Below are 15,889 nucleotides of genomic sequence, written 5' to 3' on the forward strand. Positions count from 1 at the left end.
GAATTATTCTGTTGACTTACACATGATGCAGACACGAGCATTGATTTCTTTTCTTTTTTTTTTTCACGAGCACGAGCATTGATTTCTCATCAATGATTTTTTTTTTTCATTTTAAACTGTTAAAATAACCAATTTAGCTATTCATTGGGAGCCTTTGCTTTTCGTAAAGAATGTTTCTTTGGAATGAGTGATTTTCAGAATTATCTCAGCACCATAAAAGTCACCATATCATATCCCAAGATGGAATTTATCTTTTCTTACCCACTCTATGTATATACTACTGTACATGGGCTTGTATAATAAGTATATAAATATTTCAGTATACACAAACAAACATGTAAAGTCCAAACTCCTTTTTTCAAATTCTATACATTAATTAACATTGATATAGATTACTATAAACTACTCAATTTTCAAAATTCGTGACCTCACAAAGAGCTACACCTTTTCAGAACAAGGAAATATGAAACTTATATTACAATCTTCGTAACGGAGATTTCAGGTTCAGATGTGAAAACCATATATGGGTTCACTTATTAGGAGAATATAAGCTAGAACTGAAGTTATAGATGGAGCCCACGCAAGAAAAAAGAAAGGGACATACATACACGTATATATATGTGTGAAAGGTTATGGTGATCTTCTTCTTCCTTACCTTCTCTTCCATCATCAGCATACACATACATATATATAATAGCCATTATCAACGTATATGTAAAGGCTTTAGTAGTATCCATTAGACTTTTGTCCTGCAACTGTCTGGTCTAATTGCTTGCCCTTCTTGTTGCCATCCAGCTTTAATCCAAAGTGAATGTGAGGAAAATGTGCCCACTACACACACACCCAATCAAGCAAAACTAAAATTTTAAAATATACTGTAATAAACATTCCACCAATTGCGAAAAGTAGAATCCACTATCTTGTTGGTATATACACTTATTGTTATTACTATTTTTTTAACCATCATATCTCACATCAGAGAAATAGATCAAACCCTAGGATTTTCTATTTTTATAAGTTTACTACTTATTAGAAAAACTAAAAATTGTAGTTTCTTTAAAATTAAGTATGTACAGATATTTTTAAAACGTTGTAAAGTATAACAATTTAGTAAGCTTTTCATTAGAAATAAAGAATTGTTTTATATCTTCATTACGGTTAATTCTTTACTATCAAGAATTTTATTTGGAGCTACCTCTCGAAGGCTATTATAATTGTGAAAGAATGATAAAGAAGGAAGCTTACATTTTTAGCAGCTGTGCTAAACGCCTCGCGGTGGCTGATCTCTGGATTGCCAGCCTTGATCCTTTGGATTTCCTCTCTATTTAACATTAGGGGAGTTATTAAAATGGTAGTGAAAGGAGTTGAGAAGTTTCATTAAAAGATAAACTTACTTGATGAATCTGTTGTAGGCTGAAGGAACGCGTTGTCTTTTCTCCGGCGCTGCCATGAAAATAAAATTATGGACTCATTGCATATGTACACAAACTTCAAATGCTTGTGTATCAAAAATGAGAGTAAAGAGCAACTAACGACGAATAGGAGGCATTCTAGGAGCCTCTCGATCGACATTTTCTGACAATGTGGTCGAGAAATGGTTGGAGCTCCTAGAGGATGATCCATATTCTTTCCTTGTTATCGAAGTTGTTATCTGTTGCTTATGCTGCTTCATGATTGCAAAGACTATATCAGCCAGAATTCGACATAGTAACAAGAAAATGTTGAAGTCCTATAATGATTATTATTATATGATACCTGAAGATCTTGATGAATGGGAGTAGGTGGGCTTTGATGAAGTGAAACTCCAATGTTGAGAGAGAGCAAATTGGTACAATGGCCACATCTCACAGTCACAAGCGTGAACATACTTGCGTATGGTACACTTACCTGATCATGGATAAAATAGGTGGTAAGATATCTTAAATCATATATATAGACGGACAAGTTATTTGTCTTGTTTACCACTATCCTGTTATTCGATTAGCTGGTTAGACCAATCTCTAATGTAATAGAACTTAACTATATTGTGCATGCAATAATTAACAGGAGAGGTTGAGAAATATAGTACGCATGTTAACTATTCCATTCTGTAGAACTGTGCGTTTTTGTTACTTATAGAACAGTGTATTGATTTGACAAATACAAATCCAACTAATATTTTCCTGAATAAAACAAATAAATAGGTTCTTTTGTTGACTTATAAAATCAGGATTAACGGAGCGTTCATAGGGTGAAGTTCTTAGCGGAATATAAGAAACAATCTCTTAACTTTTAACTAAAAAAGCTAAGAACCCCACTCTAAAAATCCTCTATTAATCATGCTCTAAATGAATTGGTCGGAGAAAATTCATAAAGATCAACCTAAGGTGAAATGCTAGTGTTTATTTCATTATACAGTTTCACTAATTAATCATTCAGATTTAAAATATTCGCACGGTATAATGTACTTCAATAATAAAACGGAGTACATAGTACCCTTTAAAGTTTAAATTTAAACATTTTTTGTGTTCATATTGAAGGAAAAACAGCTAGTAAAATATTTCTTTTTTCATACGTCAAAGATATTCCTCTAGTTTGTACATGTAATATAATATATTTAAATATTTATAGAAGTATATATTATCAAGTTTAATATTTTTCCCCTGACCCAAAACATTCAAAATTGTTATGCTTCTACTTTCATATTTATTAAAAATTGGAAAAAGTGGGTAAAAGAGTAGTTCATGAATCTATATCTAAATATGTATACGAGAGGGGTATTTTGTGTATGGTGGGTTCTCTTGACATATATATATATATATATATATATGTCTGACACACAATCCTCAAGGCAACATGATAAAAGATAGTAAAGAGATGAAGAATGGTTGATGAAGCTTGTAAGGAGAAGACAGCCATGTTAGAAAACGACGTGACCTTAACCACAACCCATAAAGTCCTTAACATAATATGTGATGGTACCATCTTATATTATAATCTTCTTTTATCTTTGTGTATGTATCCAATCCAAAGTGGTCAAGATCGGCCATGATTTAACACTTTGCAGCTTTTTTATAGATCAAGACATTGTTGCTCGAACTGGGTCGAACAAATCTTTGTACTTTCCACTACAATACGAACCCTATTTTGTGCAAGGCGACCTTCGTTATTTTTTTTAAAAAATGTGACCGTTTTTGTCGCTAATCACACTCATGCTACATCTTCAGTATAACATTTATAAATAATCAACTTAGAAGAGTTTCTCGTGATTACTATATTTATTTTAACCTTATCTACACACTGCATGCAAGACTTGTATAGAAGTTAATAACATTTTGGGATAACACTACTACACTAGTATTAACCATAAAGTATAAACAACGTAACTGACCTCATGTCCTAGTCAGTTTTTCCTGATAGCTTCTATATCATAGATTATTGATTTGTATGGTACATGTATATATATAAATATATGTGTACACAGTACACAAATGTATGTATATATAGTCATCCGTTAAATAGTAAACAATATCAAGCCGGTCTACAAAGCTGAAAATAATTAAATTTAAATAAAAATAAAATTATATAGATATAATAATAAAATTAGTCTCACTTCACTGTTGAAAAATGAAATTTTGGGGAAGCAAAAAAATGTTTTTCTAGAATTATCAGCTGGTGATGTGATGTAAATATTTTTACATGGACCACGCTTTGTAGATCAAAGATCTATGACTGATATGATATATATGCATACCTGTGTCACATGCTACAGTTTATATATTAAACGATAATATGAAAGTCAGACTATAAAGCTTGAAAACTTAGTGAAAGTTTTTGAGCCTGTATCGCATGGACGCAGGCAGCAACGCCTAATACCTTTTACAGGAAATATTAATGGCGATTGGAACTTAGGGAATTGATATTGGTAGTTCTTAAGAAAATGAAGGAATGAATTACTGAAACAACAAAGAAAAATTGTCTTCTAAAACGACAAAAACCTTCAAAATTGTGAAATTAAGGAAGGTGCTATTCTTGTAGACAATAAACCTACACATAGAGCCCTAGATCTGATCAGGAGCTGTTCCTTTGAGTTTACTTTGTTTGAGCACTATAATATATGGTTCAGTTACCAAACTTCTTTTGCTTCTTTGGGTATAATATCTCACCACCCGTTAGTGAGAGTCATCTCCACAAAAGACAAAGGTAAAATAAAAATCTAGGGTTTCTTTTATTTTCTCAAATCAAGAAACTTCACCTATATATCTTCATCAATATTCAGAAGCAAAATCATCATACACTCATCACCAATTAAGTAATTGATAGGAAGATAACATCTTAACTATTTGAATTATGTTAGAAAAGTGAGATCTAGCTCTGAGTTAATACCAATCTCTCTTTTCTTTTGAGAAATATTCCATTTCTAATGTAAGCAAATAGGGGAAGCGAGAAAATTACCGCTAAAATCGTGGTGCAGAAGTTGCAGTGGACATAACAAACACGGTCAGATGATAAATCTATAGACATTATGATCTCTGGCTTCTCTTCACTGATATCTCTCTTCTTGTTCGGGTTACATGAAAGTTTTAGCTATGCCAATGAGATCAAAGAAGGAACTATTTGATCTTGAAAGAATATATTAAAGAAAAGGCAAGCTAAGAAGAGAAGAAGAAGGATAGAAAGAGAGAGAGAGAGAGAGAGAAAGATGTGTGGAGGAAGGATACAAAAAATCTGAAAAGACTAATGGGGTTTGTTTGGGGAGGGAGAGGGACAAGTGGGGACTATACTACAATGTTCTTTATTTACTATACTTTTTATATTGGAACTGTGCCGCGTATTCGCAACACGGATCGAACAATACAATATTAATTAAAACTTTTGTTTTTATTATTATATATATGCATATAACACTTATTTGATCAATGGTTGTAGTTTATGAAAGATATGCAAGGCAAAGAAATGTACATTCTAGAATTAATTGTTAGGCTTTTCTTTGATTGATTGAAGTAAACATTCGCCAAATGAAAGTGTCTGCAAGTATATGACATCATGCGAGTTATAGTTTATGAAAGCTATGCAAGTCAACGAAATACATGCATATTTGGATCGATAAGACTTTTTGACGATTTATGTGTCATTTCACCAAATGAAGGTGGCCTAAATGTATATGACATCATAAAAAAATGACTATATGATAGTCACTAGATCCATTTTGCACACTCTCCTCCAATATTGATTTAATAAAATTGGATACGAGAAAGTAATTGGTGGAAGCAAAAGTTTGAGGCAGTTTCATTTATATGGATTGGAAGAGATGGGAATAAAGTTGCAGATTGCTTAGCAAAACATAGATTATCTAATAATATGCTGTTTGTATCTCATTTCTATGTTCCTAACTTTATAACCCATTTGTTACATTCTGATCAGATTAGATCATTATCATAATAAAAGATGTATTGGAGTTAAAAAAAAAAAATTCACAAACATTCATTTTTGGAAATATGTGTGAATACATATAATATGACATTTACTGTATTTTACAAGATAATTAACCTTTTCTAGATTTTATCAAAAATATGTTTGTCAAAAAAGTATCAATATCCTGTAACCAAATATTGATAAATGTTTTTATATTATATCAATTTCATTATAAATGGAAGATGTTAAAGAAATTCAAGTTCTTATAACAAATCTGAGAGACTGGAAACAAATTATCAAGGAGGATTTCTCAACATTTGCACCCAATTTTTTTTTTTTAATTTAGGATACTACGTAAAACCACGAGGTCGATAGGCATATTATGCATTGATTAAGATTATACACAATGAGTTCGATGCCCTTGTCCATCACTATATTTATTAATTATTTGTTTTACCAAAAAGAAAAAAGATTATACACAATGAAGCCCCAAAAGGCCCAATCTATCTATATGGGTTTTCAAAGAGATTTTCATGGGCCGAAAGTGAACAGCTCAGTTAATAGCATCTGTGCTGAAAATGAGTGAAACATAGCATTTACACGAACTGGGACCATTTTGTTAAAATTTTGGCCCAGTTCCTACGCAGAAGAAACGACTTTGAACATTTCCACACCATGCGACGACTTGTAAACACGAAAGGAGGAAGAACAATCCAGAACCAGGGGTAAAATCGTAATTACACCAAACGACTTTGAGTCAACTCTCACTCCTATGTTCTCTCATCTTCTTTGTTATAAACTCAACCTACAATGTCAATAAGCAAGTGCTATAGAGATAGATTCTGATAAAAAATGAGATTAACCCAAAACAAGCTCAAGCCTTTCCACCTCTTCCTCTTCTCTCTTCTCACTCTAACTCCCTTGGCTTTCTCTGAGATCTTCTTTGAAGAGCATTTCGAAGGTGAAGTGTTACCACAACACTCTTTCTTAAAAAAGTTTCCACCTTTAGGCTTTCTATTTATAGATTTCTGCAACTAACTTAGTAAGATTCGTTCAGGTGGATGGAAGAGCAGGTGGGTCTTATCTGATTGGAAGAGAAACGAAGGCAAAGCTGGTACCTTTAAGCACACCGCCGGCAAATGGCCCGGCGATCCCGACAATAAAGGTACTTCCTTTCTTCTACCCTTTTAAGATATTTAACCAATTGGGTCTGAAGAATCAGTTAGAGATATGTTTGGTGTTCTCTAGTGATAAACCCTGATTAGGGTTTATCTGAAATGGGTTAGAAAAGGGAGAGAGATAGAGAGAATGGGGGCTGAGAGTATAAGATTTGTTGATAAATATTTTGATACCATAAACTTAGGGATAACGCCCTTTAAGTAGCAATACAACTTATTCAAAACGACAACGTACTATAAACTCATTTTAATATAAAACCCTCTTTCTCACCAAGAGGTTTACCCACACTTCATCTTCTGTTTCCCTTAGCCACTTAACTTCACCTTCTTGGACCTGTTCTTCTTCTCCACGAATGCTAATGGGACAGCCAACTTATCAATACCCCCTCGAAGAAGACTCAGCTTGTCCTCAAGCTGGAATTCCGGAAACTGCTCCAACAACATCTTAACCGGCTCCCATGTACATTCAAAATCAGGTAGTCCTTTCCACTTAACTAGCACCTCAGCCTTCTTATCCACTCCTGATTTCCTGATCTCTAACAATTCTTCGGGCTCAGTATTCCACTCCAGCGATGAGGAAAGGACCAAAGGTAACTCCTGAACCTTAGTGTGAGGCGCCACAGCCTGCTTCAACTGAGAGACGTGAAAGACAGGGTGAACCTGGCTGTGCGCTGGAAGCGCCAGTTTATAAGCTACCTTCCCAACTCTTTTCTCCACCAGATACGGACCAAAGAACCGAGGAGCCAACTTCTCTACTCTTCTCATGGCCACTGTTGTTTGTCGGTATGGTCTCAACTTCAAATAAACCCAATCTCCTACTGCAAACTCAACCTCACGACGCTTCTTATTCGCAGATACCTGCATCCTAGCCTGAGCCGTAGCAAGATTGTCTCGAAGTTCTTGAAGCAGAGTATCACGATTCTGTAACATCCCTTCTACCTCTGCGTTAGCTGTAGGCACATCTCCAAACCTCAACAACTTCGGTGGGTCTCTCCCGTAAAGAGCACGGAATGGCGTGGTGTTAGAAGATGAATGGTGAGAGGTGTTGTACCAATATTCAGCCCACGGTAGCCACTGACTCCACGCTGAAGGTTTTCTTCCTGCGAAACACCTCAGATAAGCTTCTAGACACCGGTTGACTACCTCCGTCTGACCATCCGATTGCGGGTGATAAGCAGTACTCTTATGCAGAGCTGTACCTTGACTTTCAAACAGCGCTGCCCAAAAGTTACTCAAAAATACTCTGTCTCTATCTGATACCATCGTCTCCGGGAAGCCGTGTAGCTTAATCACTTCTCTGATAAAAACCTCAGCTACAGACTTCGCAGTGAAAGGGTGCTTCAAGGGAATAAAATGTGCATACTTGGTCAATCTGTCAACCACGACCAAGATCACGTCAAACCCTTTTGATACTGGCAACCCTTCTACAAAATCTAAGCTGATATCAGCCCATACTTGCTCGGGAATGGGTAGTGGGGACAGCAAGCCTGCTGGTGAAAGTGTTGAATATTTGTTTCTCTGACAGACCTCACACGATTTGATGAACTCTGTGATGTCGCTTCTCATTCTCTTCCAGTACACTTCTCTCGCCATTCTTTTAAACGTCTTCAACACCCCTTCATGCCCACCTACTGCACTGTCATGGAACTGACTCATCAATGCTGGAATAAAGGGTGAGTTAGCTGGAATCACCAATCTCCTATCCTTGAACAAAAATCCATTCTCTACGCTGTAACCCTCATACTCCTTCTCTCCTCTTTTCACTCCGGTAATGATTTCCTGCATCAACTCATCTTTCTCTGCTTGAATTGCTAACTCATCCATGTCGATAGACAACGGAGCTGTCAACTGGAACTCCTTAAGTTCAGCCGCGTCGTCAGTCGCTTCCACTCTACGAGATAAGGCATCCGCCACTCTATTCTCCTTACCTGGTCTATACTCAATAGTGTAGTTAAGACCAAGCAGCTTAGAAGCCCACTTTTGCTGTTCTACTGATACTGCCTTCTGATCCAACAGGTGCCTCAAACTCTTTTGATCCGTTCTTATTGTGAACTGATGACCCGTAAGATAATGCCTCCACTTGGTCACAGCGAAGACGATAGCCAAAAGCTCCCTTTCATATACCGACTTTACTCTGCCCTTGCTCGAAAATCCCTTACTAATGTAAGCCACCGGTCTGTTCTCTTGAGATAACACTGCCCCGATCCCACTACCTGAAGCGTCAGTCTCAACTACGAAAGGCTTGGAGAAGTCTGGCAGCCTTAATACTGGTAAGTCACTCATAGCTTCCTTCAGTCTGTTAAACGCTTGCATAGCTCTCGGAGTCCAGCAGAACCCATCCTTCTTTAAAAGCTCAGTCATAGGTCGAGCTATCCTTCCATAACTTAAAACGAACTTCCTGTAGTAGCCAGTAAGCCCCAAGAACCCCCTCAAGGCTGTTACGTTCCTCGGCGGTGGCCATTTTTTCATTGCTTCGACCTTTTCTGGATCTGCTGAAACCCCCTCTTTGGTGATCACGTGACCCAAATATGCGATCCTTCCCTGCCCGAAAGCACATTTCTTCTCGTTCGCGTAAAAACGGTGATCCTTCAACACTTGTAACACTATCTTCAAGTGCTCCTGGTGCTCCTTCTCATCTCCACTATACACCAGTATGTCGTCGAAAAAGACTAACACAAACTTTCTCAAGTAAGGCTTGAAGATGTCATTCATCACAGATTGAAACGTCGCGGGGGCATTAGTGAGCCCAAAAGGCATCACTAGAAACTCGTAATGTCCCTCGTGCGTTTTAAAAGCCGTCTTTCCTACGTCACCAGCCTTAACCCTTATCTGATGGTAACCGGATTTGAGATCGAGTTTAGAGAAAATTGCTGCTCCCTCCAACTCATCGAGCAACTCTTCAATCACTGGAATGGGGTAACGATCCGGTATGGTACTCTTATTCACTGCCCTGTAGTCAACGCAGAAACGTAGACCACCATCCTTCTTCTTGACCAACAATACCGGGCTCGAGAAGGGACTGATACTAGGCTTTATAATCCCGGCTTGTAACATCTCCTGTACCAGCTTCTCGATCTCGTTCTTCTGAATATGAGAATATCGGTAAGGTCTTATGTTGATAGGAGATGTTCCTTCGTGCAATGTAATGGCATGCTCCCTTGACCTCTTGGGCGGCAGCCCTGAAGGCATGTTGAACACCTCCTTGAATTGTCGGATCAGCCTTTGAATGTTATGACTCGGCTTTACCAACCGCTCTTGCTCGCCGACATTCTCAAACAGCTCCTGCAATTCCAACAAGTAAACATCTCCTTCGCTTCCACACAACTTCTCCATGGACTTGAGTGACACCTGAGCCCGCACGAGTGAAGGGTCACTGGCCAGCGTTACCCACTCATTGTCAACTTGGAACCGTAAGATATGCAAACCCCAGTTTATTCTTGTTTCTCCCAGCGATGCCAACCACGTATAGCCCAGCACCATGTCTGTATCTCCCAACTCAAACAGCAAAAATTCACCTTGTATCTCAATTCCCTGAGCGACCAACTTAAGATCTACACACTTCCCTTTTCCAGTGATAACTCGACCATCTCCAATGGCCACGCCAAACTCCGGGGTAGGCACTACAGGTAGGCCGAGCTTCTCTACTAACCTCGTGGCTATGAAACTGCAAGAGGCTCCAGAATCAATCAGAACTACTACCTCCTCTCCTCCAACGTTTCCTCTAATCCTCATGGTTCTCTTTGTTGTGAGGCCAACCATGGATTGTAAAGAGAGAACCTGTAGCTCTTGCTTAGTGTTGGTTTCCTGTTCCTCTCCTAGTTCATCCTCATCTTCCTCGTCTCTTTCTGACTCCTCCTCAACCTCCAAACATTTATATTTTTGAAATGTTTTGCATCTGTGTCCCGCAAAGTACCGCTCTCCACATTGCCTACACGGGTTATGCACTGCCCTTCTCTGATCACCTCCTTTACCATCTCGTTGTGCATCCAATGACCTCCTTGCAGGAGTGGTTTCCCCCGGCTTAGATGGAGATACACTCGAGCTTCTCTGGTTGGAGTTAAGCGCTGGGGCTGAGTTAGTTCGCTGGAATGGTCGAGAATGATACGCATGTCGATCATTTTCTTGCTCCTCAATGATCTTTGCTGTATCCACTATCTCATCCATACCCATTGGCCTCAACCTCACAACTTGCTCCCTCAAGCTTCTCTTCATACCATGTAAGAAAATCTCTTCCAACACATCGTTAGGAACGTGTGGAACTTCTGCCGATAATTCTTCAAACTGCTCACGGTACTCAGATATGGTCCCCGTCTGACGTAGTCGCAGCATTTGACTAAGAATGGTTCCTCCCCGGGAGGGTTTGAACCTCCTTCTTAGTTTCATTTTAAAATCCCTCCAATCCAATAGCTCATCCCGATCCTGAATCATCCTCAACCATGTCACCGCACACCCCACCATACTCGCCATTGCCTGAGTAAGTTTCTCCTCTTCCTCCGTTTGGTTCACTGAGAAGCACTTATCCACCCTAAAAATCCAATCATCAGGGTTCTTCCCTTCAAAATCAGGTAACTCAAGCTTCTTCTGAGGTGGTGAACTCTTCTGCGACACTGAGTAACCAGAAGACCCCGCGGTGAACGGTGTCTTGGAAATCTCCGCTGCTCTTAACGGAACAGCGTTCTCCGGAAGGGTTAGGATTCCCTTCTCACTTCGCATCTGCAGACCTTTCTCCTGTGGCTGACGACCTTCTTCCAACGAACGTTGTGCATCCCCTGCACCTTCCTTAACAGATCTAGGGTTTTCCAGGTTCGTTACCGCAGCGATCGTAACACCCATCGGTTTCTCCTCCAGGGATTGACGGTGTCTCTCCTCCGCGCGTTTCTCGTTCTCCAGGGCTCGAAGGTTGTTTGCTTTCATCTCCGCTCGCATCTCCTCGATGATGCTCGCGAGTCCGCCAAGCTGACCCTCAATCGCAGTCATCCGATCTGCGTTAGAATCTTGCTTTGGTGGCATTTTGTGGCTCTGATACCAATGATAAACCCTGATTAGGGTTTATCTGAAATGGGTTAGAAAAGGGAGAGAGATAGAGAGAATGGGGGCTGAGAGTATAAGATTTGTTGATAAATATTTTGATACCATAAACTTAGGGATAACGCCCTTTAAGTAGCAATACAACTTATTCAAAACGACAACGTACTATAAACTCATTTTAATATAAAACCCTCTTTCTCACCAAGAGGTTTACCCACACTTCATCTTCTGTTTCCCTTAGCCACTTAACTTCACCTTCTTGGACCTGTTCTTCTTCTCCACGAATGCTAATGGGACAGCCAACTTATCATCTAGTCTTTGAATCTTTGAAGCTGACTTCGAGTTTGTTTAGGTATCCAGACGTATAATGATGCCAAGCATTATGCCATTTCTGCAAAGATTCAAGAGTTCAGCAACAAGAACCGGACTCTTGTTGTTCAGTACTCTGTCAAAATCGAACAGGACATAGAGTGTGGTGGCGCTTACATCAAGCTCCTCTCTGGTTACGTTAACCAGAAGCAGTTTGGTGGTGATACTCCTTACAGGTTTAATCTTAATGTCTTCTTTTAGTGAACATCAGTTCCTAGAAGGTTATATAGCAACCTTAGATCAAGTTCCCTTGGCTTGGGGATTTTGATTAGTGTTTATTTTCGTATGCAGTCTAATGTTTGGACCAGACATATGTGGAACGCAGACGAAGAAGCTTCATGTGATTCTTTCATACCAGGGACAGAACTATCCGATTAAAAAGGATTTGCAGTGTGAAACAGACAAGCTAAACCATTTCTACACGTTTATCTTGCGGCCTGATGCTTCTTACAGCGTTCTGGTTGATAATAAAGAGAGGGAGTTTGGAAGTATGTACACTGACTGGGACATCCTTCCTCCAAGGAAGATTAAAGTTAAAAATGCAAAGAAGGTAAACTATTTGCAATGTGGATTACTAATTACACTTTACTTAGCTATTAGTATGACTTATGACTACTTTTTTTTCTATGTAGCCAGTGGATTGGGATGATAGAGAATATATAGATGACCCTGATGATGTTAAACCAGAGGTAACTATATATAAAGACATTAATTGTATTGAGAGGAAGCTATTCAGTTAGTTCTTAGTTTGATTCAGGCAACTGTGTTCTTCCTTTTTGTTTTGTAAACAGGGTTATGATTCGATTCCTCGTGAAATTAAAGATCAGAAAGCTGAAGAGGTATGTACTGTTAAAAGTTGGTGGTCTCTTTTGAGTGATTTGCATTTTTAGTAGTAGTCTTAAGTTTTTGGGAACTCATTGGTTTGTGATAGTGTTGTTAAGCTCTCTCTCTCTCTCACTCTTTCCTTGTTATTAGCCTGAGGACTGGGACGAGGAAGAGAATGGTCCCTGGGCAGCCCCCAAGATCCCAAATCCAGCGTACAAAGGTCCTTGGAAAGCAAAGGTAAATGGATTCAACAGCCATCAATGGTTATGCTTTTATTTACTCAATTTTTCTTCTACACCATCTTACTTTTCTTTAACAAAACATATTATTTCCCTACAGAAAATCAAGAACCCCAACTACAAGGGAAAGTGGAAGAACCCATGGATAGATAATCCAGGCATGTTAAATGTGTTGTTTGCGTTTTGGGCTTTGATTACTTTCTTGTTGATGCTAAGCTTGAGCTTCTCTCTTTCTTTGCCTTGCAGAGTTTGAGGATGATCCAGATCTTTATGTTCTGAAGCCTTTTAAATACATAGGCATTGAAGTATGGCAGGTAACTTCTAGATCTCTCTTGAATGGTATCCAATATTATTAACTTTAATACTCTTTCTCCATCACCAGACAGTTATATAATAGCCACTGCAAATTTTTAGTGTAGAACAGGAAACAAAAATAAAAAATAAAAGATAAAAATTCATCATTTTAGACAAGGGTCAGAGCTCATATACTGGATTGAAAGATTGATGGTTAATATTGCAGGTGAAGGCTGGTTCGATATTTGACAATATCTTGATCACTGATGACCCTCAATATGCAAGAAGCATGGTGGATGATTATTTTGAACAGCACAGGGAGGTAAGATTCCTCCAAGCCTTTTGTATATATTTTTGCTTCTGTGTTGTTCTGTATAGAGAATGTCTTAATTTTAATATTTAATCTGGTATATACACCAGTCTGAGAAGGAGTTATTTGCGGAAGCTGAGAAAGAGAGAAAAGCTAGAGAAGAAGAGGTTCGTTTAGTTTTTTTTTAATTATAGAACAGGTTCTTGTTTCTATGTAAAGTATCTTAGTCTTCTTGCATGGCCATACAAAATTTGACAATCACAGGAATCTCGGAAGGCAAGAGAAGAAGGGGAACGTAGAAGGAAGGAGAGGGACCACCGGTATGGAGACAGGAGGCGGCGTTACAAACGGGTACTTACAACATTGATCAAACTCGATTAGTATTTCTTCTTCTTCTTCTCAATCTTAACTCTGTTGTTTCTAGAAAGAAAGAAAGAAAGATAGTGAATATGTTGGTAATGATGCTTTGTTTTGTTTTTTTGCAGCCTAATCCACGTGATTACATGGATGATTACCACGTAAGTGGTGTTTCTATCTCATCCATGAAAAATATTTAATTGCTGTGAAAATGGTTAAAACTTATATGTGTCTGATCTTTGTGTAGGACGAGCTGTGAGGCACAGTGGTGGGCATTTCTGGCATTGACAAACCAATGAAAACAAGTGTTGATGGGAGTAAGAGATGTGTAGAGAAGGAACATTTGGAAACTGTTTGGTTGTCTTGTGTGATTGTAATTTGTAACCTTTCTTGGGGGTTAAAATGTAACCCTTTGTATTCATATTCATGTTAAATGTATATTGGCATGAAAACTGTTACCTGTCTTTTGGATTTTCACAAACCTAAGTGTACGTGTCGCCTCTAAGCTTGAACCTTCTTTCAGATCACAGTCACACCCTCACTCTATTTGACACGGTTACCTGTTTATGGATCATAACAAAAAAGACCTTGGACAAAAAGGCTAAACGAGAAAGAAAAGAGGCCTTAAGGTTCGATAAAAATGGACCAGACCGAACCGTATATGGGATTTTTCTTTTCGTTTATGACAATCGTCAGGTGCTATTCTACGTAACTGATGACCTACTTGTGTCCCTAATAGTACATACTAATAAACATATAATATGGGTGTTCATTAAAAATCAGTTTAGGCGCTCGTCTAGTCGCAAATGAATATAAACGAAACATTTTTTTTAAACCGATTTTTTAAAGAAAAAAAAACGGTCTAGGTGTTCAAAAAATTAACCTAGATATCCATGTTAACAATATTTTTTTACAAGATGCTTAACCACAATTTTGTATAATATGTTAATCCATCTTGTGAAAACGTTTAAAAAGTCAAAAAGAAACTTAAAAACGCGTGTATGTTGGGCACAAATGTTAAAAAGTGTACCTTTTCTAACTTGAAACGTACGGGTAAGATCACATCATTGGAAACTTTATTATCAAGTAACAAAAAATAAATCAATGACTCGATACGCATTAAAGTCGTTATCACTAAGACTTTTGTTTTGTTTGTTCTTTAGTATTTCGTTTAATTTGGAACGTCCTTAACATTTTATAAGAAAAATAGATTTTGCTTATTCAACTATGGAATTAGAATTCAACTCATATAAGATTTTTTTTTTTGTGTGCACAACTGATATAAGATTAATTGCAGAAAATCTAAAGGCCTCTGAAGAGCTTTTTGATAAGTAAGTGGAGCAGTCATGATAAGCGGAGTTGTCTATCATGTGTTAGCTTTCATAATGTTAACCCTAACATCTTTTATAATGTGACAAACACACCATTGGAATCCAATGACTGCAGTAGATTAATTTTTGATTATAGCTGAATTTCGGGTGTGCATTGTTGAAAACTATTTTTACAAGTTCAATGAAATAATAAAAAGTGTGAAGAGAAATGTATCTTTGGAATCTACTGGATCCAATGGTTGATGGATCTTCATATAAAGGTTAAAAAAGAAGTGAAATTTAATAATGGAGACAAATACCTAAAACTTATTAACTTACTCTCCACTTTAATTTGCCCGCCATTTTGTGCAAGAGGTTTGAAAAAGCAGTTGGAAAAATAACTAAAAAGCCAATAGACAAACGAGCACGAGCCCGTGAGTTTACGAGGACATGACCCTCCTTTAACATTTTCTTAGGGTTTAATAATGACACATCGCATTAACACTTATCAATCAGTTGCTCGTACACAATATCTATTTAATTAATTGAACTTTCATAGACAGAAAAGCATACACTAAATTTTCA

General features: G+C 37.9%; 2 protein-coding genes across 3 annotated transcripts; one reads left to right on the forward strand and one right to left on the reverse strand.

The window, feature by feature from the left end:
* Window positions 1-452: 452 nt before the first annotated feature.
* Window positions 453-4,759, reverse strand: LOC106360279 (putative axial regulator YABBY 2). 2 transcript variants are annotated; one of them, XM_013799864.3, is made up of 6 exons: window positions 4,435-4,759; window positions 1,756-1,887; window positions 1,534-1,666; window positions 1,395-1,443; window positions 1,246-1,321; window positions 453-831 (listed from the first exon to the last, which is right to left on the reverse strand). In XM_013799864.3, exons 1-6 carry the CDS (start codon window positions 4,501-4,503, stop codon window positions 724-726), a joined length of 567 nt encoding a protein of 188 aa, XP_013655318.1. In that variant the 5' UTR covers window positions 4,504-4,759; the 3' UTR covers window positions 453-723. The 2 variants fall into 2 exon arrangements, with proteins under 2 accessions (XP_013655318.1, XP_013655319.1); XM_013799865.3 differs by having other exon boundaries at window positions 1,534-1,663; window positions 4,435-4,743.
* Window positions 4,760-6,127: 1,368 nt separating this feature from the next.
* LOC106362312 (calreticulin-3-like) lies at window positions 6,128-14,521 on the forward strand. Its single transcript, XM_013802190.3, has 14 exons — window positions 6,128-6,355; window positions 6,452-6,559; window positions 11,953-12,145; window positions 12,261-12,519; window positions 12,602-12,658; window positions 12,761-12,808; window positions 12,945-13,031; window positions 13,134-13,191; window positions 13,280-13,347; window positions 13,554-13,649; window positions 13,748-13,804; window positions 13,902-13,988; window positions 14,123-14,155; window positions 14,242-14,521. The coding sequence occupies exons 1-14, from the start codon at window positions 6,247-6,249 to the stop codon at window positions 14,251-14,253; spliced, it is 1,272 nt and encodes a 423-aa protein (XP_013657644.2). The 5' UTR covers window positions 6,128-6,246; the 3' UTR covers window positions 14,254-14,521.
* The last annotated feature ends 1,368 nt before the right edge of the window (window positions 14,522-15,889 follow it).

Source organism: Brassica napus, chromosome A8, assembly GCF_020379485.1.
Source record: "Brassica napus cultivar Da-Ae chromosome A8, Da-Ae, whole genome shotgun sequence".
NCBI classification, from domain to species: domain Eukaryota; kingdom Viridiplantae; phylum Streptophyta; class Magnoliopsida; order Brassicales; family Brassicaceae; genus Brassica; species Brassica napus.

Bases quoted from the DNA above. Each gene is read 5' to 3' on its own strand.
- LOC106362312 (XM_013802190.3), top strand. From the start codon at position 6,247: ATGAGATTAACCCAAAACAAGCTCAAGCCTTTCCACCTCTTCCTCTTC. The intron at 12,659-12,760 runs GTAACTATATAT...TTTTGTAAACAG, and splicing joins CTGATGATGTTAAACCAGAG to GGTTATGATTCGATTCCTCG. The intron at 12,809-12,944 runs GTATGTACTGTT...CCTTGTTATTAG, and splicing joins AAGATCAGAAAGCTGAAGAG to CCTGAGGACTGGGACGAGGA.
- LOC106360279 (XM_013799864.3), bottom strand. From the start codon at position 4,503: ATGTCTATAGATTTATCATCTGACCGTGTTTGTTATGTCCACTGCAAC. The intron at 1,667-1,755 runs GTATCATATAAT...GCAATCATGAAG, and splicing joins CCATTCATCAAGATCTTCAG to CAGCATAAGCAACAGATAAC. The intron at 1,444-1,533 runs GTTAGTTGCTCT...TTTTCATGGCAG, and splicing joins TAGAATGCCTCCTATTCGTC to CGCCGGAGAAAAGACAACGC.